Genomic DNA, 27,123 nt, shown 5'->3' with positions numbered 1-27,123 from the left:
TCATTTGGTAGCATTTTAGGAAAACTTCATGACAAGTGAGTGTGAGGAAACCATCTGAATTCCCCCCCCCTTTTTTCACCCCAATTGCATTTGGCCAATTACCCCACTTTCCGAGTCATCCCGGTCGCTGTTCCACCCCCTCTGCCGAGCCGGGGAGGGCTGCAGACTACCACATGCCTCCTTCGATACATGTGGAGTCACCAGCCACTTCTTTTCAAATGACAGTGAGGAGTTTCGCCAAGGGGATGTAGTGCATGGGAAAGACCACGCTATTCCCCCCCAGTTCCACCTCCCCCCCGGACAGGCGCCCCGGCCGACCAGCGGAGGCGCTAGTGCAGCAACCAGGACACATGCCCACGTCTGGCTTCCCACCTGCAGACACAGCCAATTGTGTCTGTAGGGACACCTGACCAAGCCGGAGGTAACACAGGGACTGGACCCGGCGATCCCTGTGTTGGTAGGCAACGGAATAGACCACTATACCACCTGGATGCCAAGACCACCTGAATTTCAGTGGTGACTTGGTGTGCATGTGTGCATGTGGTGCGTGTGTATGTGTGTTCGTGTGTGTCTGAGCGTGTCTGGGTACCTATGGGGAATGCAGCAGGTACATGTTCTGCATCTCCAGTTACCAGCATCGGCACAATCCAGGTGTAGCCGTAGCCGGTCAGGCCTACAGAGTGGGCCACTTCGAAGATGGTGGTGGCCTCCTCCTTGGTGCAGTACAGCAGAATGACGGGGCTCTGCAGCTTCTTCATCTGGTTCTGAATCTTTGAATCTCCATCGTCCTCTGACATGTCCAGTAAAAGGACTTCTTCCAGCTCCCAGCCCACAAAGCTGTTCTCAATTGTGCTACGGATCTGGATGGGAGGAGGAGACGAAGGTAGGAGGGACAGATGGAGTTTAAAAAAAGTGTAGATTGCATGTACTATACAATGGTGAGGATCGGGTACAAAGCTGCGATTGACTGAGACGCCTTCTCAGGCTCCCAGGCTGCAATACTGTTCTCTAGATCCGCCGGTAGAAGGAAGCAGCAGTCGATTTGTTCAGATTTCCTACGGAGAAGTGTGGGAAGGTATTCCTTTCCCCCATAACGTTCCTTGTCATTTCTATTAAAAAAAAGTATTCCTTTCCCTCAAAAAATTATTCATGAATTGAATTTGCTATTAGGGTTAGAGCAAGTTTGCCCCTGCCTCCACGCACACATGGACTCCTTCCTCCCCTCCCCCTCAGATCAGCGAGCTATCAGCGTGGTACGAGGGAGCGTAAGAATTGACTCCATTAGTTTTATTGCCTGATGTGGGAACTGGGAATGTGTCTGCCTTCAGGCCTTTTACTTTCCTGCTTTCCAAATGGCCTGAGGAGACGAGAAAAGGCTTCTTCGTATTTCAGGGTCACAGAGTTGTTCGTGTTACCGTCAATTTAAAGGGGTAAATATTGGCTGAAGCAACGTTAGGGCAGAAGAGCCTGTGTTATATCCCATCAGAACACACTTTTTGGACGAAACTAAGTCAATGTCCCTTTAGAGCTCACATTTGCTTAACCGCTGGTTATGACGATGGGAGAGATGGAGATTGAGGAGTGTGTCAGGGTTGCAGCGGCACAAATCTACATGCACTTCACCTGGATTTTGTATATCCACGTGCAGAGTTGCTTTGGACAGGTATTGTATTTATAAAATCAGTACAACAATTGGATATTTTTCAGTTTTAAGTTAGCCCTTTCTACTTGCACCTTTTCTGGCTTGTGGCAATGTACCTCCACTTTGTCCTTTAATTCCTCTTTTCCTGACTTAATGATGCTCTGAGGTGCACCTTCACTAAACATGAGGTGCAGTCTTGGCTTTGATATGATGTCTATGATGTCAGCTGGCAAGATTCAAATGTATCTGCTAATTGCTGAATCTCTGGTAAGTCACTTTGGATAAAATTGCCTGCTGAATGAGTATATCCATCCATCCATCCATTATATAAACCGCTTATCCTGCTCTCAGGGTCACGGGGATGCTGCAGCCTATTCCAGCAGTTATTGGGCGGCAGGCGGGGAGACACCCTGGACAGGCCGCCAGGCCATCACAGGGCCCACACACACACACACACACACACACACACACACACATTCATACCTAGGGACAATTTAGTACGGCCAATTCACCTAACTTACATGTCTTTGGACTGTGGGAGGAAACCGGAGCCCCCAGAGGAAACCCCGCAGACATGGGAGAACATGCAACCTCCACACAGAGGACGATCTGGGACGACCCACCAAGGTTGGACTACCCCGGGGCTTGAACCCAGGACTTTCTTGCTGTGAGGCAACCGCGCTAACCACTGTGCTGCTAAATGAGTATATGCAAATGTAAATGTTAATGTAAAGCCTGGTGATGATCATCATCAGGATGAGATCCTTTTTTTTTGTGTGTGTGGCTATTTTCTCCTCTTTTTCTCCCCAATTGTACTTGGCCAATTACCCTATTTCTGAGCCGTCCCGGTCACTACTCCACCCCCTCTGCCGATCCGGGGAGGGCCGCAGACTACCACAAGCCTCCTCCGATACATGTGGAGTCGCCAGCCGCTTCTTTCACCGGACAGTGAGGAGTTTCACCAGGGGGATGTAGCACGTGAGAGGATCATGCTAGTCCCTCCAGTTCCCCCTCCCCCTCCCCCCCGAACAGGTGTCCCAACCGACCAGAGGAGGCGCTAGTGCAGCAACCAGGACACATACCCACAACCGGCTTTCCACCGGCAGACGCGGCCAATTGTGTCTGTACGGATGGAGGTAACACGGGGATTCGAACCACCGATCCCCATGTTGGCAGGCAACGGAACAGACCGCTATGCTACCCGGACGCCCCCGATTTTTGTTTTTCACTCACAACCATGTACAGTGACACATGGCATTGGTGTTTGAGCAATGCAAATCCCAGCTCGTCATTTGAAGTGAAGGCGTCACCAGGAGCCTGGGTTCAAACCACTGATATTGTTGCATCTATTGGAAAGGCTGTTTTATAAGCTTGTTCTACCGTATCTGCTTGTTGGCCACAACAACTTTACGTCCTCTCAACTTCCCGCTACTTCCTCCATGCTTGGCTTCTTTGCTGAAGATGTAAAATGCTATGTGCCAAATAATAATTCCTGGGAGAGTCCTACCAGATGGTAACCACTGAAACGAGCATCTATAAGTGTCACGATTATGAGATTTGTGGATTAGCTGTTGTCTTAGACATGTCAGTGAGAGAATGTATCAAAAAGGGCATTTGTCTCCCTGAAAATCTTCTAGATTGTGACTTTAAATCACTAATTGAACTTTGAAATATAGTGTTCTGGTTCCCCCGTAGATCATTTTTCTTAGCACCAAATAAAAACAAGCCCAATTCAATTTGCCCCTTCAGGGTATGGTCTAGTCTGTTAAAACGAACCCGCCCTGATGTGAGACAAAGGCAAACGTCTCCATACATATACAATTGATATGGCTGAGCTCTCGAGTTTGTCCGCCAGCACCCACTGGGGGAGACACATAGGTGGGATGAGAGGTCAACCGGGAGCAGGTGCAGCATCCTGTCCAGCTACGTCCTTTCTCCAACACCCAAGTGTGTCATTCAGTCACAGTCTTTGCACGTTTGCCGCCCTGACTTTGACTGGGGTCTCATCTGGCAGACCACCACTGATTGAAAACAGACCCCCCCCCCCCCGGTCCCTGCTACTCTTGTGTAGAAAGTTAAAGCATTCTCTTAAAGCTTTTCAGCAGCCTGCCAATCTTGGGTGACGTGACGCTGGTCTTGATTATGTCCATTAATCTGTGCAGTTTCTAACATGGTCACATGTAAACAGTGTACCTTGGTGCGTCAGAATTACTTTTAGGCTTCCGATCCAGGAGGTAATATGAAAAGGGCCTACGGGCAGTGTTCTTAGCTGATTTGTTAAACATTGCTAATGCTTCCAACTGTGATAATCCACCGGCAGCAGCAGCAGCAGCAGCAGCAGCAAAAAGCAATGTTGTTGTGTGTCACGGTTTAATTGCATTATAATTTCCAAGACAAATGTTTCTGAAGGGCGGTTCGAGTCAAGGGAGCGGTTCAAAAGCATTTTTGAAGAGTTAAGTAACTCAGTCACAAAAAGGGGACAAACATCTTGCACACATGTAAAAGATGGTTCCACCTGGGTTTTAACTGTTGGTGAGGATCTTTATGAACCTTGTATTGCCGTATTCACCTAACTCCACTTCGTCAAACGTGCCGCTGCCTGATGTGAATTTGTCCACTACTCTAACCAACCACAAAAGGTATTTGTGATTTAGATATCGACTGGAGATTGATTAATTTATGTCATATCTTATCATCTCACAAGCTTAGCCAGTCGGGCATTGGTGACAGAAGCAAAACATTTCAAAGGTGCTCACATGCAGAACACAGGTACAGTTCAACTAATACTGAGGGAAATCATGTACAGCTAACAACAGACGACTCTTTAACACCTTTCTGCAATGGTTTCCAACTTGTCCCTCCCACACATTTTTTCTCCCCAATTATAACTGGCCAATTACCCCCCTCCTCTAAGCCACTCCGGTCGCTGCTCCACCCCCTCTGCCGATCCAGGGAGGGCTGCAGACTACCACGTCTCCTCCGATATATGTGGAGTCGCCAGCCGCTTCTTTTCACCTGACAGTGAGGAGTTTCGCCAGGGGGACGTAGCGCATAGGAGGATCACCCTATTCCCCCCCCCGTTACCCCTCCCCCCTGAACAGGTGCCCCTGACTGACCAGAGGAGGCGCCAGTGCAGCAACCAGGACACATACCCACATCCGGCTTCCCACCCGCAGACACGGCCAAGCCGGAGATAACACGGGGATTCGAACTGGTGAACCCCGTGTTGGTAGGCAATGGAATAGACCGCGACACTACCCAGATGCCCCAACTCATGTTTTCAATATTTGTTGTATCTCGAAGCTTGCCGTTTGAGCGTTATCAAGGATTTAGACAATGCCGTTAAATCTAAAATGAGATATAAACCTAAATTTCAAATTTAAATTTGTGGTAGAAAACAAGTTAGAAGCACTGGTTGCATAAGGAATAATCTTTTTTAGCCAAGGGATAAACTTGCCTTAATAATTTACCAGAATGTTCCTTGCAAATTTTGGCTCCAATGTGATATATCCAAACAGGATGATATTTTGGTGACAAGGTCTTTGGGAAGGGGCACAAACACACAGGGCGTGTTGGTGCTTTTGTTGGCTTACCTTGTTGACAAAGTCCTGGTACCCTGGGTAGTATGTGGTGACGATGGAGAAGATATACCAGTCATATTCCTCCATGATGTTCAGCATGACAGATGCCTGCTGCTCGATGGATGGACCGAACTGAAAAAACATGGAGTGGTCGTCCTGGCAACAAGAGACACGGAGCAGACAGACGTACAAAGTCATGATTCATTCAGTACGAGAAGAAAAAAAACCCCAAAAAACTGGAAGATGGGTCACAGATTTTCAAGCTTACCCTCAAACCGCTTCATGACCACACTTTCAGAACATTAATGAATTCAGTGATTCAAAAATCAGAGTTTTGTGTCTTTCACCAGCTCGCAACAACAAAGACACAGTCTGCCCACTCATCCTGAATATCCACGGGCACGACTGCAAATCAAAGTGACACACTGGAATATCTAGAAGACCTAGCAGACCCAACTCACACCCCTCACACAATGCCGAGATCAGGGTTAAGTTGGCTGCCAGCTTTTTCAATGAAATGCGGTGTCAACCGTGGGTGGGGTAGATATAGTGCTGAGACATCTCCATCAGTATATTTCTATTAATCACTCTCAGCGGTCAGGAAGCAAGCGGCCGCTCTTGGAGCGCCAGAAAAAAATATTGTGTGTGGCCAAGGACCCTTCAGGGGAAGAGGAGTCACTGCTGAGTGACTCAATGAGACACAGAGGTTGAGATGGATTATTTGTGAAAATAAGTGACTGGAGGGTACATGGCAGAGGGGTTTTATGGGTACATTGTCACATCTTCTGTGTGTCCAAGTTGAGATACAGTGAACCGTTGATAGACTGAGTGGATTGGGAGGTACTGGGGCCAGCCAGCTTTGATACCCACATATACTTTATACTATATACTTTATATTTTATATATATATATATATATATATATATATATATATATATATATATATATATATATATATATGATGTAAGCTGGCAAGATTCAAATGTATCTGCTAATTGCTGAATCAGGAACAGTTCCCCCCTGTACATATTTGCCCTATTTTCTGCATCGAAGGTTTCATTGCAAATTCCTGTGGACATTTGTTATATATATATATGACATTTACTAGATGTTGTATTTTTATATTTTAACTGCCTGCCCTTCCAACTGTGCCCCAACACCACCCCACTATATGATATACATAAATTACCCCATTTGACGTTATCTTGTTATATTTTAAATGTATGCTATTTCAACAGTGCCCTGGCCCTTTAAATGCTTTTTCAAAACAAGCCCCACCCCCTTACTCCATTGGTTGTAATGTTTTCTACCCCACCATTGGTTGCTGTGCATCGTAACCACCTACCCCATTGGTCGTAATAGTTCAAATGTTTTCTCTTCTCATTGGCTGCTGTCCACCGAAATTAGGGGCACGACGCGGGGAAATGTAAACTGTGTTCTTCTTTGTTGAATCACATCGGCAGCTGATGAGTGCATGACACACAAAACAAGCTTGTACTGCTATGTATTAAAAGTTTTTCTTCCTACATCTATCTTGATATTCTGCTCCTCATCTGTTGAGCACTTTTATCAACACCATTGACGGTTTCCAAAAAAACTCCAAAACATATAATATATAGTATACATTATACATATATACTATATGCTATATACTTTATAGTATATACAATGTAGCGGTTTGGTTATCCACCCGTCTAAATCTCCCTCCTCTTCATCCTGCCAGCTAACCGCCTTCCCCCTGCCCCTAAACCCCCCCTTCACTCCAACTCCCTCCCCCCAAATGCTCAGAATCATCTGAAAATGCCAAAAAAGGTGGTTTATCCCCCCACTCCAACTCCCTCCCCCCAAATGCTCAGAATCATCTGAAATGCCGAGAAAAGTGGTTTTTAGCCATTTTTAGAAAATGCATATTTTGCATAATTATGCATACTTATTATAATTATTTTAATTTTCTGCTATTTTTCTGGTCCTCTCTGGAACAATACCTACCACCTCCCAAAAACATTAGGATCATAAGTGCATTTTTGCATAATGCCAAAACATTTCTAAGTCCCAGAAATTTTTTTTTTATATAGGTGAAAAAATCAAAGATGCTCAGAATCATCTGAAATGCCGAGAAAAGTGGTTTTTAGCCATTTTTAGAAAAATGCATATTTTGCATATTTGTGCATAATTATGCATAATTTTAATTTTTTGGGATTTTTCCCTTACTCTCTGAGACAATACCTACCACCTCCAAAAAGAATTAGGATCATAAATGCTTTAGTTTTCGGTCCCGCTAGCTACACTAACTAACACACACACACCAACACCACACACACACACACCAACACCACACACACACACATTCCGAAAATATATGAGTAGATACTATATACTTATATAATATATATATATATATATATACACTTTGATGCTCATATACACTTTCATTGCCAATCTAGTACAACCCTAGATATTCTAGGAACCTACCACATCAATTGATTAAGGGAGGCTGTATTTCTCCTAATCAGTCATTTCGTAGTCACTCGACTTGAACCTTATTTTAATCATCTTTGAAATCTAATCAGCTTTGAAAGCTCCATTTAAAAAAAAAACGTCCCTTTTCAACAAAGCAGCTCGCATTTGAACGCACAGCTTCGTGTTCACGGCTGCTTTCACGCACACGTGTGTGCACACTCTGACATGAAATACTGTATATATATAAATATGCGTCCATGTGTGCAATCAGTCATACATGTTAGTCATGCGGGGAGGGAGCCGAGCCCTCTCAGGTGCACTCGCTCCGCTCAACATCAAAGCCCATCTCTCTCTTCCACCCAGGTCACCCTCCCCCCTCTCCCCCCCCGCTGGAAACAGAAATGCCTGATTCGTTACCTAGTTTTCACAATAATGAGGAAATAACATTGCCACGTCAACTGGGGTGGGGGGGGGTGGAAGGGGTTGACTCACTAGAAATGAGGGCAAACAGAAAAATTGTGTCTGTGTGTGTGTGTGTGTGTGTGTGCGCACACTCCAACAATGAATACACACTCCAGTCCGTACAATGACAGATTGAAGGCATCTCACATACTATGAGTGACAGTTAATGCGCCATTCACCTCTAACACAGACCATCCATCAAACTCCCATCACCGGGGCTCACCCAAAACGGACTGTACCGACGGAAAGACGTGTTTCTAAATAAGCACACAGGAACAGCTGAGTTCCTGTGCCGTTGGCCGTTCGCTTCGTTTTTGGAATTTGTTTGCTGGTATGATCCAAAATTGAACAACGGTGCAGGGCCTGCTGTAAAAGAATACGCACAGTAGTCCCGTTAGCCAACCACACCTGTCAAAGATGGAAAAGACAACTAATCCATAGTCTGAAGTATGGAGAGACTAAATTTGATATTGGAGGGCACTGAAAAAATAAATGTAAACCTAAGTGATTATAATGAAGGGCGGCACAGTGGCGCAGTGGTTAGCGCAGTCACCTCACAGCAAGAAGGTCCTAGGGTCGAGCCCTGGGGCAGTCCAACCTCGGGAGTCGTCCCGGGTCGTCCTCTGTGTGGAGTTTGCATGTTCTCCCTGTGTCTGCGTGGGTTTCCTCCAGGTGCTCCGGTTTCCTCCCACAGTCCAAAGACACGTAGGTCAGGTGAATTGGCCGTACTAAATTGTCCCTAGGTGTGTGTGTGTGTGTGTGTGTGTGTGTGTGTGTGTGTGTGTGTGTGTGTGTGTGTGTGTGTGTGTGTGTGTGTGTGTGTACACACACGGACGGACGGACCCTGTGATGGACTGGCAGCCTGTCTCCCCGCCTGCTGCCCAATGACTGCTGGGATAGGCTCCAGCATCCCTGAGAGCAGGATAAGCGGTTCAGAAAATGGATGGATGGATGATTATAATGTATTAGGATTACCGCATAATGATATTTTGATTACCTGTGGATATACTGTGTTTTGAAACAATATTTGATAAATATTATATACAGTATCATATACATAATTTACAAATATATATGAATTAACACATAAATGCTAGTGTTATCTTGGGTGAACTGAAATCAATAATTCCTTAACTTCCTGTCTGTTCTTAGAAAATCCTTTGCACACATCCACCGGAGGAGTGCACTCAGTAGAGTGCAGATCCCCACCAGGCAGGCATATCTCCCCTTCTCCTGTGCTCGGACTTGGCGACAAACCAGCCCTTTTTTCCCCTAGCAAGAGAAGGGAAAACACGCAGGCACTGCCTACATGTCTCCCATTCTCCTGTGCTCGGACTTAGGTGAAAAACCAGCTGAGGAGGTAGCACTCAATTGCGGCATAAAACAGGTTTTTCAAAGGTTTTGAATCATCCGAACCACGAGAGGTCCTGTGCACAGAAATTATTAGGCTGACGGGCCCAGTATTATGCAGATTAGCAGTGGAGACACACACACTCACACACACACACTCACACACACACACACACACACACACACACACACACACACACACACACACACACACACACACACACACACACACACACACTTGTTTTTCCTGCCATTATAAGATTTTTGCACATTGCCCGAATTGATTGAAAAGGAAATATGGTGGGGGGAAAAGTTTTAATATCAATATCTCAATCTAAAAAACATCTACCTAATAAAAACCTTTTGCCTGTCAGTCTGTGGATGTGCAGCCTCCTAGGCGGACCCTCGCATGAATGTGACCAAGTCTAACATGAACTTGCACTTTGCAAAAATAAAAGGGTTGCTATGCAACCGTTTTGGTCTAACCCTAATCCCGTCTCTATTTTCATAATATAATAAATCTGGGTAAACCGTTTACGCTTGCACATGCGCGACTCACATCTGTGGTTGACTCAGATTGGGCTGCGACAAGAATATGCAACACTTCCTGTTTTGACTGCAAACGAGAGGAAGTTGTTCCTTTATAACGTGCTCTTTTATTTATTGGAATTTTTTTGTTCCCCTCCCCCCCAATTGTTCTTGACCAATTACCCCACTCTACCCCACCCCACATGCCTCCTCTGATACATGTGGAGTCAGCAGGCGTTTCTTTTCACCTGACAGTGAGGAGTTTCACCAGGGGGACGTAGCACGTGGGAGGATCACGCTATTCCCTCCCAGTTCCCCCTCCTCACCAAACAGGTGCCCTGACCGACCAGAGAAGGTGCTAGTGCAGCGACCAGACACATACCCACATCCGGCTTCCCACCCGCAAACATGGCCAATTGTGTCTGTAGGGATGCCTGACCAAGCCCGAGGTAACACGGGCATTCGAACCGACAAGCCCCCTGTTGGTGGGCAACGGAACAGACCGCCACACCACCCGGACACCCTTTTTAAAAGAAAATGTATTTTGACATATTTTACACCTGGACACCCTTTTTTAAAAAAATTTTTTACTTTGAGATACTAATGTTACTGTGATTTGAATTAGGGATACCCGCAGCAACAAGGAGGAAAACTGGTAAAATGTCAAAAAGACAAATCAAATTTGTTTAATTTCTTCAAACCGGTAGGTCAGTCACACCCTACGCAGGCCAAAGTTGTTTCGGCGGATCAACAGGGTGGCGATGACGGCGTCGTCGATAGTGCTGGAATTGAGCGGAGAGAGTGCTAAAACCAACAGACAAGTAGAGAGGCAGAACACATCACTTAGTTTCTTAGTTTCGGTTTCTTGGCCTGCTTACTTTTCCTGGTTGTAAACAGAACTTTCAGCCCTAAATCCATTTCCCCCCCTAAGACAGAAGGGAAATGACAGGGAAGTGAAGGGACAGTCAATGATCGAGCGAGAGAGAGCGAGATAAAGAGAGAGAGAGCTGCAAACTGTAACAGTTAGTGTCTATGATTAACGTAAATAAATAATGCTTTGTTCGTGATGACAGTTTAGTTTAACAGCTAGCACGTTGTCCAATGTGCTCCAGGCACTGTGGATATTTTTTGATGCGTTCCGTGACTCCTGCACACTGAGGCTGCACATAAGTGGAAGTGTGAGACTTTATTAATGTTCCACCACAAAAGATTTCACCGGAAGACTTTTACTCCTTTATCGTCTGAGACAGCGGCGCTTGGATTTGTGAACTTGTATAATCCCTTTTCTATTTTGACCCTTTTCTCTGCACATAGCTTGATATAAAAAATTGCTCCCAGTCACCTGCTCAGATTCCTCCAAAAAAATATTATTTTTTGGCAAAGGATGATCAATATCGCCTTTAATGGTCTTTCTGAGGTGCTAGCTATACTAACTGAAGGTTCTCTGTACATGCATTCAGTGTACCAACAAGTGGCATACACATCCAAGGCACATTTAAAGAAAAAAATCTGGACGGTTGAAAAGCTTTCACAAAGCCAACATGGGTTTCTCCTGCACATTTTTTATAAGCTCAAATCTTTCATTCATTCATTCATCTTCAGCCACTTCTCCGGGGTCGGGTCACTGTGGCAGCAAGCTAAGTAGGGCACTCCATCATCCCTCTCTCCAGCAACGTCCTCCACCAGCTCCTCCTGGGGGATCCCAAGGCAATCCCAGGCCAGATTGGACATGTAGTCCCTTCAGCAAGTTCTGAGTGTACCCCGGGGTCTCCAACCAGTTGGCTGTGCCCGGTAAACCTCCAAACAAAGGCACCCAGGAGGCATCCTAATCAGATGCCCGAACCACCTCAACTGGCTCCTTTCGACGCGAAGGAGCAGCGGCTCTACTCCGAGCTCCCTCCGGATGTCCGAGCTCCTCACCCTAACTCTAAGGCGGAGCCCAGACACCCTACGGAGGAAACGGATATAATACAAGAGAGCGCAAACCTGATGCCAAGGCTGAACAGTTGCCCCACATAACATCCAAACATTCTACCATAACTTCTATGGAGGCCATGTTTCTCTAAAGAAAGTTAGATATCCTACAAAATACACAGGATTTCACCACCAAAATCTTATCCACTGTTCCTCTGTCTGTGGCTCACCTGCTCACTATTCTGTGAAAATCAATTTTGGAGATGTTGCTGACAGAAAATCAGAAAAAAAAACAAGGCAAAAACGACCTCCTTGGCAGAGGCAGAAAGAGAAAGTCAAGAGGATGGCTGTCTGAGTACATGAGCCACCACGTTAAGTGTAAAGTGAGGTCTGAAGATGACCACACGGTGTGATTTCCTCCGACAGAATCACTCCTTTGTCATCCTCCAGTTGCCCTTCCATTGATTTGACCCCATTGACACCTCTCCAGTGTTCCCACTGAGCCATGCCACCTCACACCTTTACACATCATCATCATCCCCTCCTCTCTTCCACTATTATTTCTGTAGCTTCAATAGTATTGTAGATGTGACTGAACTGAAAAGACCCTGCAACTCACATATTATTTTCCCTATTCAGTCTGTTTGGATTTCTTTATTTCAAATCTTCCATTCATTTACCCAGAGTCTCCGCTCCGTCACTCTTACAGCCCACACACAAATTCACTTCCCGTCTGACTCCAGTGCTATCCATCCCATCCTTTCTTTGTAAAAGTGTGCTCATCCTTTCTTTGTAAAAGTTACACGAGTTCAAATTTGTCTTACAAAGGGATCACCAGGGCGGAACTTTGTTCATTCTCCCCCTCTCATATTGCAGCTAATCATCCTGTCTTTTTTTATTACTCTTTTATATCCTAATCATGGCTGAGCAGACACATACAGCCCCCTCAACACAGGGAAGTCAAGTCAAGTCAAGTCAATTTTATGTGTGTTGCCCAATATCACAAATTACAAATTTGCCTCAATGGGCTTTACAGCAACACAACATCCTGTCCTTAAACCCTCTCATCGGATAAGGAACAACTCCTTAAAAAAAAAAAATTTAACGGAGAAAAAAATAGGAAGAAACCTCAGGGAGAGCAACAGAAGGAAATATCTCTAGGGACTGGCGTGGCCCAAACAACTGACAGAAGTCAGCCTAATTTGCTGAAATCTATAATTAAGACCTTTTTAAAAGGGGGCTGCTTTGCCTGTCTGGGCTCAATCTGGGTTTGACAAGGACTCTGTTAACATTGTCTTTCTGTCTAACTAGCAGAGAATTTGGAGGAATACCTAGGAGCCAGTTGCATAAAGATAGACTGAGTCTTAGACTTAAATCTGATTTTAAGTCAGTCTGGCTATAAACACTAGACTTTACCTGTGGCATGAAGATCACCTTGTAATGTCTTTGGTTAGACTGACTTGGACCCCCATTTACACTTGGTTTTAAAATGCGACTTTTGCAATCAGCTCACAAGTGGACGACGCTACAAGTGTAAACGACCACCAAAATGTTTTGTGAACCGGTTACTCAAACCACTTGCCGAGGTGGTCTGGGACCACATTTCTTTGCAGTGTAAACGCTAATGTGTCCTGATGCGTCCCCAACAAGTACGTAACAGGAAATTTTCATCTTCTTAGGAGTAACAAAATCTGATCACAAGTGGTGAGCAGGACACATTTGGAGACACACGATAGACACGGGTGTAAACGGCGATGCGTCTCACTGTCCACTTGCGATCCGATCGCCCAAAATGCATTTTAAAACCAAGTGTAAACAGGGTCTTAGATAGCCTGTCATGCACTTGTACTGTACTGTACTGTAGGTGAAATACGACACCCGACAGAAGAAAAAAATGGTGGACGAAACGACCGCTATATCTAGCAGCACAAGGCCGGTACCGTTTTCAAATTCAGAGCATGTCTGTCTGTTGGAGGAATGTAATGCTGAAAAACATATTGTTGAATAATTTTTGACACTTAGTTCTACATTGCTGTAAATCTTTAATATGCCATACACTCTCTTCTTAAACTTCTTTCCAAAAATCAAAGATAATTTGCTATCCTGTGTCCAAAATTTAGCCTAAATGTTTAATTCTTGACTGTGAAGCCTGCTTATTATTTCAATAACAACAGTCTCAGCCATCCTCCACCTCTGGCTCAACTTGAGCTGACTTCTCTGCATCAAAATAAGTTAGTGTCAATGACGTGTGGTAATTTAATCAAAATAACCATGCAACAAATTCATAACATATCAAAATCTCCCTCTAGTTACAAGTATATGTTGTGCTATAATGTATTTGTAATGATATTTTTATGTCCTTGTCCTTATGTCCTTAAACTTCTGAGAGCAAGAGTGGGAGATGGCCGACCTCTGGTCACTCCTGCCACAGGAGACTGACGGCTATGATAAATGCCTGTAAAATACCTACCATATCTGTTTTCATGCATTTGTCTGATCTGTACTGTCCTGCTTAGGGGTTTAATATACCTTTAGTTTATTCGAATAGCGGCACATACAAACACACTGACAAATGGAGCAAATAGCCATCAGATGCACTGCGCCACAGTGTGTATAGCTTACGCTAATTTTCCACGGTTTTCCCTCCTCCTCCTCCTAATACTCCTATCCAACAACTCCTCACACACCCCGACTTAATGTGTTTTCTATTGAAATGGCATGGTTATTACTGTTGTCTCTCTACCCACCACCTCCGCCAATCTTCTTGCTCTCTGTGCAGCGTCCCTCCATAATGTCCTGCAGCTTCATTAGTTCATATCACATTGGTGTTGAGTGCCCTGGGGGGCCCAGTCAATGTGTGTCATTACAAGAACTGCCTGCTGGTCTGCCTGCCCGGATATCTTTTCACATCATATGCAACCAAACCATGGTCCCGAAAAATTGTCGCCTGCTCTCTCTGAATCACAAGCTAATGTCTGTAAGGGGGGCTGTACTTTCTAATTCACATGGAGAGACGTGGTAGACCGTTTAATAAGCAAGAAGAAGAAAAAAAGCAAGAAAAATAAAAACATCCAAAGGCACTTTTAGTACTTGCAAATGTTTTACTAATGGAGAAATTCTTCCTCACCCAAATTAAAGGCATTAGGATACGGTGTGTCATTAGCCATGTTTCCATTAATTGTCAAGTGATTTTTAAGTGAACTTCTGAAATGAAGCAAAAAAAAAAAAAAAGCAAATTAGGCGCTTTTCCATCAACTGGATTGGAATGAATAAATTAGGCTACGCACAGCGTAGTTTTGTCAGAAGCTGGCGGTATAGGCTACTTATCAAATGGCTGTAATTAACAGAGTAGAAGTAGAGGTTGTGAATGAAAATGGTGTCTTGAGTCGGAGAGCGAAATTCGAAATGAAGATGAGGACATGAGAGGGTTTGAGAATAATATAAGGAAGAATACATCAAACTGGTCAACCGCTTCTAGTCAGTCACTGAGAACAGAGGAGACGCATCTCGCTGGGATGAAAGCTGTAACAAGAGAAGACAGTGAGTTGAGACTGAGGAAGTCACTTAGATGAGTGATGAACCGCTTCTCTCATTAAATGTTGTGTCCAGATGAACTGATTCAACTTTCTGCGAAGAGAAGACAGGATTTTCAAGGACCCACAACAAGTTGGAAAGTATATAGGGGGAAAACTTGGAGATGTACGATCAATCAGGATAACTAGAAGTGGGATGGTTGTCATTGATTGTATCTGAAAGCATCCGAGGGATAGAGCCCTTAAGCTCAAGGTATTTAGAAGGTATCTTTGTGTGACTTGCTTCCCGCTCAGATTAAAAGCAAAGAAGAAGGGAGTGATAAGTGGCATGCCACTGTTAGTAAAGGCTGAGTCATTTCGGGATATTGAAGGTATGTGAGGCAAGAAGAATGACTAGATTCTGTGAAGGGGAGAAGGAGGACAGTAATTCTGTGTGTTTGACTTTTGAAGGTGAATTGCTAGAAAGAGTGTACCTTGATTATGTGTTATAGGGTGAGACCATATGAGAGAGCTCCTCTCAGATGTTTTTGTTGTCAAGAATATCGACCTATTGCTGCAGTATGTAATGGAGTCAGAAGATGTGGGAGATGTGGGGAGGACAACTGCAACGTTGAAGACTGTAAAGTTGAGAAAGCACAAGCAAAGTGCCTGCACTGCAAGGGACATCATGATACGGAATTAACACAGTGTACAAAAAGAATCAAGGAAGAGAAAGTGAATAAGAGGAGAGCAGAAATGCGATTGTTGCCAAAGCTGCTAAGAGAATGGAGAGAAATGACGAGATGATGGAAGTGCAAAAAGAACTGGAGCAGAAAAGCAATGAAGCTGACCAGAATATCTGCATGGACAATAAAAGTTTTTTTGGCATTCACTGCCATGGTTATAAATTGTGCTGCTAAAGGGAAGTCAGAAAAAAACCAAGATGGTGCTGGACACTGCCAGGAGACATTTGAATGTTTTTGACACATCTGGAGAAGGTCTAGATGTTAGACTGTGGGAAGGATTTACATCTACTCAGACTGGATCTGGGTTATCGAATGGACAAGGTCGTGAATGGGATCACTTTGGGTGTACAATGTAAATAATCAGTACTATTAAGTTCTTCCATTTCAGTAGGTGGTGGTAATGCAACATTTTTGGATGCCAACCACCAATAAAAACGAAGAAGAGGAAGAAGAAGCAACAACAACAACAAGTCACCACCAGAAACAAAACTAATCGCCTTGGCCATCTATGAGAGAAAATGGAGAGAGGTCTTTAGGAATTTGTTTCAATTGGGAAAGTTGTAATTGTTCTTTCATATCAGCTATTACTGGTCATGTTTCATGCTGCCCAGAGACAAAGACAAAGAAATGCGCATTATGTCAACATCCGGGAAGACGCCGACAGTGGAAACAGCCTGTAAGTTAAATGTTCACTTCGTCAGACCTTATTCGGCAAAGGCGTTCCATATCCCATTTAGCACATTATCTCTTTTTCCAAAAAGCCAAAAAACAAAAAAACCCCACCCCAAATGAGTGTAATTTTTTTTGTGCAATTAAAGAGGTTTCTTTTTTCAAATTTTGCTATTTCCATGAACCTTTTCTAATGCGATACTTCAAAATGCGCTTAAAAATATGTTATGGAAACAGGCTACTTACTGGAGCTACCTGTTTTCACTGTAGGCAATGGTAAGCTAACTGTAACCGCTACTTAAATAGAAATTAACGTGACTTGACTAGGCCTTTAAAAAGGGTGTGATTCAGCCCTTGGTTGCTACATTGCAGAACTTCTTTTTTTCTTCCTTTATGAGCTTTTTTAAATTAAGTCAGAATCCATATGAGTCTTGATGGCACTATTGCACCAACCAACCCAGACATAGCGTTGAGAAGGTTTTAATTTTGACCCAATTAGAGGCTTACCATGCTGTTATTCTGTAGTCCTTATACAGGCTGAATCCTGACTTCCACAGTTGTTGTTGAGACCTCTTTTCATAAGAGAAGCAATTGTTGCCCATTTTATTGCATATACATTCATGCTCACATATATGGCAACAGGCATGGGCGCAAGCCCATGAATACTGGGATGGCATCCAGGGCTTTACCTGTGCCCCCTTCCATAGGGTTACTGGTTGTGTCAGGAAGGGTATAAAAATTTGCCAAATCAGTATGCAGATTGACAAGACCATACCGGATTGGTCAAGGCCCGGGTTAACAATGGCCACCATCAGTGCTGTGCCCTCGCAGGGTACCGATGGAAACTGTAAAATCCACTGTGGTGACCCCTGAGAAACAGGGAATAAGCCGAAGAAGAAGACTCTTTCTTCGATTACGCCTTTTGGATGTTACTGGAAAGTGAAAAACTCATCTCACTGCTCATTCACTTTTTTGAAGCTCATAGCCAACGATCACGAGAGCCTTGTATTTTCCTGGTCTACCTTACTCACAGCACTCTTTTAAACAACGCTCTCCAAACCATTTTCTCCCACGGCATGCTTGTCGGTCAGTCATTCAATTATCCTATCAGTGCATCGCTTGTTTGGGTGAATCACCAATTACGCACCCCTCCACCTCACGGTTTGATTGCCTTTTGCATCTCGTCATCTTGCAACACCCCTCCTGAGTCACATCAGGAATCACATCTTCTCTCTAGTAATGAAAAATACAGCCTTGAGGGAGCGTTTCAGCTCCACTTTCAACAGCCGTTGAGGGCTAACCTCCCTCAACTTCACCTCAAAACCCATTACAGTCAGATTTCAGAGCTAGAAACCACAGCTGCAGCTGCTGCTGCCGAAACTGTGACGGCACCAACTCTGCAGCAGCAGCAGCAGGAGAATTAGCCTGAAGAGATGTGAAAGCAAGAGCCGGGCTGATTCATTCAAGGAAACATTATTTAGCATTTGCGCAGATTTGACACCAGTCGGCTAGATTAGCCAACACAAACCTCCGTGTTTCATTCCAGCTCCCCCGGGTACGGAAGTGCTTCCCCAACGCGCGAGTTGATCCTCCAATTAATATAGTGACTTTTCACCTTTAGCTGACCTCGCTGGCATCCCAGCAGATGCTCAACCCTATCTTACGTCAGGGAAATACAAACATTATGCAAATTCACACATTCTGGAAAAAAAAACCCTCTTTTGATTAATCCCCTGGGGCCGTCTGTCTCTCCCCCCCCCTCGTGTTGCGTATGTGAACGAGGTGTGTGTGGACGCTGGTGACGAGTGTGTAGTAGCTTGATTTAAACCTATTGAGACAGTGAGTGCTGTCGCTTGATTTAGCTCAGATTGTGACGGCTAAGTTCTCCGGAGCGGCGTCAGCGCTCAGCCTGCCGCCGTGGCTGCTGTGTCAGTGTGCTGTATACTGTACAGAACATCTAGCGAGAGAAGCGGGGGGGGGGGGGGGGGGGGCTGAAAGGATTTGGCAACTCATCTCCATGTCATGCCAATGAAAGCCTGTCTCCAATTAGATTTTCAGAGGGAGAGCGACATATCGGCCCAGTGCTCAACAAGCCCTGGTGGGTGAGAGGATTGAAGAAGAGCGAGAGAGCGAGAGAGAGAGAGAGAGAGAGAGAGAGAGAGAGAGCGAGAGAGGGAGAGAGAGAGAGAGAGAGAGGAAGAAAAACGACAGAACGAGAATAAGAAAGTGTGTGTTTGTGTGTAGTTCTGTTAAGGCTGGGAGAGAGATAGAGGAGTCTCGCTTGAGAACACAGGCAAAACCTAACAACTCACATAGAGAGGGGTAACACACACACACACACACACACACACACACACAGGCAAGCACACACGTGCACACACATATGCACGCAAACACTGACAAACACACAAGAGCGGCAGCATACACATCGTTCCCTCAAACACTCTGTTTTCTCCACTTCATCACACTCGTCCTTCTTCCTCTTTTACCCTCCTCCCTCTGTCCATCTCTCCTCACCACGTTCGAGTCTCCAGTCTCTCTCTATCTGCTACGCCGCTGCTGTCAATCTTTTCGAGTTTAAGCCCATCTCGCTTCATCATCGTGTTTCTAATCAAGCACACACATTATATTATTAATTAATCTCATTGTCCTTGTTTAATTGGCTATGACCCCCCCCCACCCCCATTTCTCCCCAGCTTCCTTTTTAATGCACTTCATGTTAAATGTCCTACGGTGTTGTGATAGGAATAGGATCCTAGTTTAGTCCAGAAAAAAAGGATCACAGAAGATGCTGGTGCAGGTGCTCTCTACACGTGAAGACCTTCTGGGAGCGAGATTGTGATCAGCGAGGCAAGCTGTATGCAATATGGACGGCATCGATACGAAGGAGCACACGAAGAGAAATATACTCGAACCACCAGCACCAGTGATCAGAGCCGATTTGCTCCGCGGCATACATTTGTGCAGCTCAATAATCAACGAGCATTTGTAAGTTGTATTTATTTGCTGATCCAATTGATGGCGTGTCACTGGTGTGTAACTTTTTCCTCTTTTTTCCCTCTTTTTCTCCCCAATTGTATCCGGTCAATTGCCCCACTATTGCGCGCTGTCCCGATCGCTGCTCCACCGCCTCTGCCAATCCGGGGAGGGCTGCAGACTACCACATGCCTCCTCCGATACATGTGGAGTCGCCAGCCGCTTCTTTTCACCTGACAGTGAGGAGTTTCGCCACGGTGACGTAGCGTGTGCGAGGATCACCCGATTCCCCCCCAGTTCCCCCCTGAACAGGCGCCCCAACCGACCAGAGGAGGCGCTAGTGCAGTGACTAGGAACACATACCCACATCCGGCTTCCCACCAGCAGACACGGCCAATTGTGTCTGTAGGGAAGCCCGGCCAAGCTGGAGGTAACACGGGGATTCGAGATCCCCATGTTGGCAGGCAACGGAATAGACCGCTACGCTACCAGGATGCCCACTGGTGTGTAACTCTGTTGTCTTACAACCCTTTGGCTATGTGGCACCCTCTGGGAGGCTGATAGCGTATGTTATGGGACTAGAACAGTAAGAGATCAACATATCACATTCATTCAACCATCTATGCAATAATCTGCCAGAATTGGTGGTCTTATTTTCATTCTCTGTCACTGACTCAACGTAAATAATTCTTATACACTGACATTATCATACAAAGTGCCTTCAGAAAGTGCACACCTCTCTTGGAAAGTTTTTCACATATTGTACAAGTTACACCTCACACCAAATTTTTATGCATTTAGATAAATTTTCTGACCTTCACTAACTCTTTCAAAAATATTCGGGAATTCAAAAAGGGAAGACTTAGATGTGTCATATAATAAAGTGTACATCTAAACCTCAGAGTCACTATTTAGACTGGCCTAGGGCGGCAATTACAGCTGCGAGTCCTCTCAGTCAGTGTGTCCGTATGAGCTTTGCCCGGTTAGATTTAGGACTTTCTGGCCTTTCCTTCATGCAACTTCTTTCCATCATCTCTGTCAGATTAGATGGAGAGCGTTGTGTTGGACGACTATTTTCCGGTCAAACCAGAAATTTTCCGTTTAAGTCTGGATAGCAGTGGCAGACACAGTGGCCCAGTGGTTAGCACTGTTGCCTCTAGGGCTGTCAAAATTGGCCAAAACTTATGTTTGATTATTCCGTCTAAAAAAACACACAGGTTCAAACCCATTAGAATATATTTTTGCACATTATATCCACAGGAGGGTAAACCAATGCAATGAGAGACATAAGTACTTGTATAGGTATATATTTATTTCAACGTAAACATGTCTTTTAAAAGAGCTACACACCGGCAACGTCCGGTTAGCGTAGCGGTCTATTCTGTTGCCTACCAAAACGGGGATCGCTGGTTCGAGTCCCCATGTTGCCTCTGGCTTGATTGGGTGTCCCTACAGACACAATTGGTCATGTCTGCGGGTGGGAAGCCGGATGTGGGTATGTGTCCTGGTCGTTGCACTAGCGCCTCCTCTGGTCGGTCGGAGCGCATGTTCGGGGGGAGGGGGAACTGGGGGGAGTAGCATGATCCTCCCATGTGCTACTTCCCCCAGTGAAACGCCTCACTGTCAGGTGAAAAGAAGTGGCTGGCGACTCCACATGTATGGGAGGAGGCATGTGGTAGTCTGCAGCCCTCCCTGGATCGGCAGAGGGGGTGGAGCAGTGACCAGGACGGCTCGGAAGGGTGGGGTAATTATTGGCTGGATACAATTGGGGAGAAAAACTGGGAAAACTCCATAAAAAAAAATCTACACTTTACAAAATGAACAAAATAATGTCCTATACCATAAAACGTCATGTTCCCTCAGGTCACCAGAGGGGGAATGGTAAGCTAACTGTAGCTTACACAGCTTGCTTACTTTATCTCAAGGTTCCACACTTTTTCCATTCACAACCAAAAGCTGAAGTATTTCCAAACAGGGCTTTTTAGATTGTTGGGGGTGAAAATCAGTTTCTCTGCGGCCGAGTTGGGTTGTGAACTCCGCCATCTTTACCACACGGTTGTTGAATTATTCATCCATTTCAGCTCGACCTAAATTTCATTTTCAACCAACGAAAGTGACAGTGTGACACATGTCCGTCATGCAGCGGCCAAGGCTCTCGCAAGATTTCGCGAGGCAGCCAGCCGTAGCAGAGCTGCCTTTTTCCCCCCACAACAAATATTAATTTTCACACTCGAATATCTTTGTTTTGTTTTTTTACAATTTGGTTATGTGTTCGAATTCAGAACATTCATTGACAGCCCTAGACTCCTCGCAGCAAAAAGATCCTAGGTTCGATCCCCAGGCCGTCCCAGGTCCCTTCTGTGTGGCGTCCGCGTGGGTTTCCTCCGGGTGCTCCGGTTTCCTCCCACCATCAAAAAGACATGCATGTTAGGGTTAATACTCCTGTCTGTGCCCCTGAGCAAGGCAATGGAAAGAAGAACTGGAGTTGGTCCCCGGGTGCTGCAGCTGCACCACTGCTCCTATACAATAGGACGGGTTAAATGCAGAGAACGCATTTGTTGTAAGAATACAGTGTCGACTAAAGTGGCTTCCACTCATTGGCTGGACCATTACACGCCGCCATTCCTCAGCGATGGTAGTCATTATGCAGTCATGCGACTGAACACAGGTGGATTTCACACAGGTGGACCTTGTTCCACATTTCGGGGGGGGGGGGTCACAAAACAACTGAAAAGACAACAGTAAGTTTGAATTGTCGATTCGTAGGGGTGTTTCGGGATTTTATTTCTAATACAGTTCTGAAGACATCTTAATACTCTCCTTGTTTTTGACAGGATAGGGAATTACTTTTTTTTTTTAGTATTGGAAAAAAAAGCTAAATTTGACTTTGCAACACAGCAAAATAATAATCATCACTAGAGGAGGAATAGTTTCTGAGGAATAACTGGAATATTTACAGGAGGGAGGTTTTGCAAACAAGTCGGAGTGACAGTTTGGACTATTTCAGCATTTTCTACTATTACTGTAGCTGTATCTACTGTTTTAACATATAACAACAATATTCTAATACCTTTTAGTCCTCTATTTCATCCAGTTTAACACTATCCCAGCTCTAAATTGGCAATTGAATAATAATAATAATAATAATAATGATAGGCAATAAAAACTGGCCGGGACCACGGCCCTGCCTGGAGCTGTGCCGGAAGAGGTAAAACCGAGGGTGGTCTGACAGGACGTGGAAGCGGGGCAGGCTAAGCTAACTGCTAGCCCATGCAGACCAGCAGTTCCGATAACATCGAGGGAGGTCTGTCGGCGGCCACGCCTAGCCCCGACTGGGTTTTTGGTTTCATCGTAAAGTGCGGGGAGATGTGTTGAAGGTGTCTGGGTGGGAGAGCTGGCATTGGATCGGCTGGGGGAGCCTGGTCTGCTGCGCCCGATGGGCCCTAGGACCACGGCCCTGTCCGGAGCTGCACAGGTAGAGGAAACACCGAGGGCGGTCTGACAGGATGTGGACGCGGGGCAGGCTAAGCTGCCTGCTAGCCCATGCAGACTGGCAGGTCCAGCAGTCATCCTGGCCTTCGCTCTCTTGGACAGTGAAAAAAATTTTTTTGATTTGTTGGATATGTGTTTTTATTTATTTATTTGTTTATTTGGGGCGGGGGTAGTTCGGATATATGTGTTGTTGTGGTTTGGATATGTGTTTTTGTCTTTGTGTTGCGTTGCTGTGGGCTGGGGGAAACAACATCTCACGGAATGAAATGACAAGTAAAAGTTCCTGATTCCCGATACTGGCGAAGTTTAAGGCAGCTGCACATCTAAGGTGTCTGCAAAGGCTGCATGTCTCTGTCACCATACACAAACCCCACCAACACCACCACCAACACCACCACAGAGAGAAATCATCCAAAACATTTTCACTTGCTACATGTAATTGCTCACTTACTAGTTTATCTTAGCTTAACCTGTAGCGAGCAAGTCCAGTCTGTCTGTAACACAACACAAGACCAGACGCTTGTCACAACACAACCCACTGGCAGCAACTAGCACATCTTCATAGAAATGTATACAACCTGTGCAATCGCAGGACCTCTAAGGGACTGACAACATCTTACACACACATGCACACACACACACACACACATGCACACACACACAATGAATCCAAATACCAAATGTGTATGCAATGTCAGTTTGTGTCACTGCGTGTATCTATAGGAATACATTAATTCACATATTGTCAATTAATTTTCATCCCACTTTTAGGACTTACATCGAAACCGGCAGACGGGTGTGAGAAAACGGGAGCGCTTCAGTTTTTCCACTAACGCAAAACACACACAGGCACACTGGCAAATACTGTCAAATACGTCTGGGGGTGGGGTGGGGTGGGGGCAAAGCCAGATTCAAAACCAGCTCTCGTCAATTTAAACCACAAAAACTGCTCTTCCTCCAACTAGAGCGGTTTGTTTTCGTTTTGGGGGGGGGGGGGTCCAGGATCCGGGGGGGAGGGGGGGGTTACACCGAACTGCAAAATTGAAATATGCTTGAAAATTATTGTAAGGGGGAAAAAAAAGGGGGGGGGCATTCATGGTGTCAAAACCCTCCCAGCTTCGGTCCAGGCGGTAAATACTCTCCACACAGATGCCTGCACAACAGCCTGGCAACCATCTGCTCGGCACCTTTTAAAACCGGCGGGTTTGTTATGGGGTGTCTTTAAGCTAATACGGACATGTTAATTGCAACATTTTAGGTCGACACGGCTTAGCCGGCTCTCCGTCATCAGAATACTGAACTAGCAATGCACCAAACCCCCCCCCCCCTTTTTTTAATCTTCTCTCCATCACTTCTCCCACGTCTTCGATCCTACACAGCTAGCAGCTAGCCACTGGAACTTCTTAATCAATGATGGGACGTCTTATTAGAACAAATTACACCCGTCTCACGCGATAGCGCACACACACACACACACACACCCACATGAAGCCGGTTAAAGCCTGAAGCATTCAACACTTCATCGCTCATCTACAACTGTGCGCGAGGGGAGAAGGACGGATACGACCGATTGTCTCATTCAATCTCCCGGCGTAACACGCAGAGCTCTGGCAGCTCTCATCATGTCAATCAAGCCCGGAGCCCCAGTCTGAAGAGGAAGTGGCGGAGATGGAGAGGGGTGGGGGTGGGGGGTACGACAGATAAAAAGACAGCTGGAGAGGAAGTGGAAGAACAGTTAAACGTAATGAAAAGAACAAAACGAGAGGGGAGGAAAGTAGCGGGGGTGGGGGGGGGGAAATCAAGTTGCCCCTGTTTCTTTCTTGTTCAATCACACATGCAGAACGGGGGGGGGGGGGGGTTGGGACGATTAAATGCATCCTTGAGCAGGGCATCGGTAGAAAAGGAAAAAAAACAACAGCAAAGGACGGTGTGAGATATGGGAGCTTGTTGGAAACGACGGAGCAGACAAACCCGCAGAGAGAATCAGAGGGAGTCAATTTAGCCACGTCACCTTTGGCCCTCGAAGTTAATGGAAAGCTCCTTCACCAGCAGCTGATTAAGCTTGTAAGCAAAGTGCAAAACGCAGGTAATTAATCACTGGCACAAGGGGGAAAAATGCATGTTGATTGGACCAGATTCCACCAATCTGAGTGAGCCGCAGGCCTAATTAGCCCTGACCCCGCTGCCGACTGACCTGGCTAACTGACTAGCGTGTTGGCCCGCTCGCGCGCTAATGTGCACGTGTGTGTGTGTGTGTGTGTGTGTGTGTGTGTGTGTGTGTGTGTGTGTGTGTGTGTGTGTGTGTGTGTGTGTGTGTAAGACAGGAGAAAAAGACATGCAAACAGCCGGACAGAGGCAGGGGGACAGCAGAGGGAAGGGAGCTTGTTGGACTGAATGTCAAACGCTGTCAGAGGACGTCATCATCTTTTGACTGTCTCATTTTGGAAGAAGAAAACGGGAAAAGTCTTCCGGTAGGGAGGGTTACCCTAAATAATGGAGGTAAAACGTTTGAAGATCTCTAAATATGTGATACTTTTTTGGGGGGGGGGTAATTCCATCCGAGGCGTCTGGGTAGTGTAGCGGTCTATTCCGTTGCCTACCAACACAGGGATCGCTGGTTCGAATCCCCGTGTTACCTCGGGTTTGGGCAGGCATCCCTACAGACACAGTTGGCTGTCTCTGCGGGCGGGAAGCCAGATGTGGGTATGTGTTCTACTCGCTGCACTAGCGCCTCCTCTGGTCGGTCGGGGCGCCTGTTTGGGGGGGAGGGGGAACTGAATAGCGTGATCCTCCCATGCGCTACGTCCCCCTGGCGAAACTCCTCACTGTCAGGTGAAAAGAAGCGGCTGGCGACTCCACATGTATCGGAGGAGGCATGTGGTAGTCTGCAGCCCTCCCCGGATCAGCAGAGGGGGGTGGAGCAGCGACCACGATGACTCGAAAAACAGGGTAATTGTCCAAGTACGATTGGGGAGAAAAGGGGGGGGGTACGTGATCAATATGACACTGATACGATACAGACACTAAAAATAATGAATAATAATGATTAAAATCATGAATAATTATGAACATTAACACACTCTCATCACCGAGCACATCAAGTGGGCTGCAGTTCATGCAGCAGCAATACCGAGTCTTCCTTCAAAAAGAAGAAGAAGAAGAAGAAGAAGAAGAAGAAAGGCCCAACAAGAGATTAAGGAGCTTCATGTGGGTATTTCACTTTGCCAAAACACGTTTTGCTCTCTTTCTCTCCTCCTCCTCCTCCTATCACCCCCTCCCTCTCCTGTCTGCCAATGTCCCCTCCATCACTTCCACTCCCTTCCCTTCTGGAACAAGTGCACAAGGTGCACGGTGGAGTCAGAGACGGCACCCGGCGAAAGACAAGCGGTTCAAAACCCTGTCGGGATGCACTTTCCCTCCGCGTGTCTTGACTCTGTCGCTCTCTACCTTTCTTTCTCTTTTCTCCATGGCCGTCTCCGCTTCCTACCCTGCTCCACTGCATCGGCTCCTTCCTTCACCCTCTACAAAGTCATCCTCTCCTGTTGCAGACAGTTATCAGTACCTGGGGAGTGAGGAACCAAGATGCCGCTTGTCCTCCGCTTCTCCTTCCCTGTCCAACCTCTCTGTTTTTTCCCCCCCTCTGTCTCCATCGCTCCATCTTTCTCAGATGTGATGTGCCCTCTCCCTCATCTCCTCTCTTTCAAACTCAATCCCCACGTACATGTCTTAATCTCTCTTTCTCTTGTAAAGCTTCCTCTCTCTCTCGCTCTGGCTCTCCCTCTCCTTTGTCC

The 27,123-nt window shown here is 45.8% G+C and overlaps 1 protein-coding gene across 1 annotated transcript in view; it reads right to left on the bottom strand.

Moving 5' to 3' along the window:
- Positions 1 to 27,123, bottom strand: part of grin2bb (glutamate receptor, ionotropic, N-methyl D-aspartate 2B, genome duplicate b) — a 93,338-nt gene that overhangs the window by 44,433 nt on the left and 21,782 nt on the right. The window contains exons 2-3 of the mRNA XM_056280063.1: positions 5,236 to 5,379; positions 590 to 860 (exon numbers count right to left, since the gene is read on the bottom strand). Coding sequence (XP_056136038.1) covers positions 590 to 860; positions 5,236 to 5,379 — 415 coding nt within the window. The remainder of the gene's footprint in view (positions 1 to 589; positions 861 to 5,235; positions 5,380 to 27,123) is intronic.

Source organism: Lampris incognitus, chromosome 5 (genome assembly GCF_029633865.1).
Source record: "Lampris incognitus isolate fLamInc1 chromosome 5, fLamInc1.hap2, whole genome shotgun sequence".
Taxonomy (NCBI): domain Eukaryota; kingdom Metazoa; phylum Chordata; class Actinopteri; order Lampriformes; family Lampridae; genus Lampris; species Lampris incognitus.
This window is presented reverse-complemented; position numbering and strand designations above follow the sequence as displayed.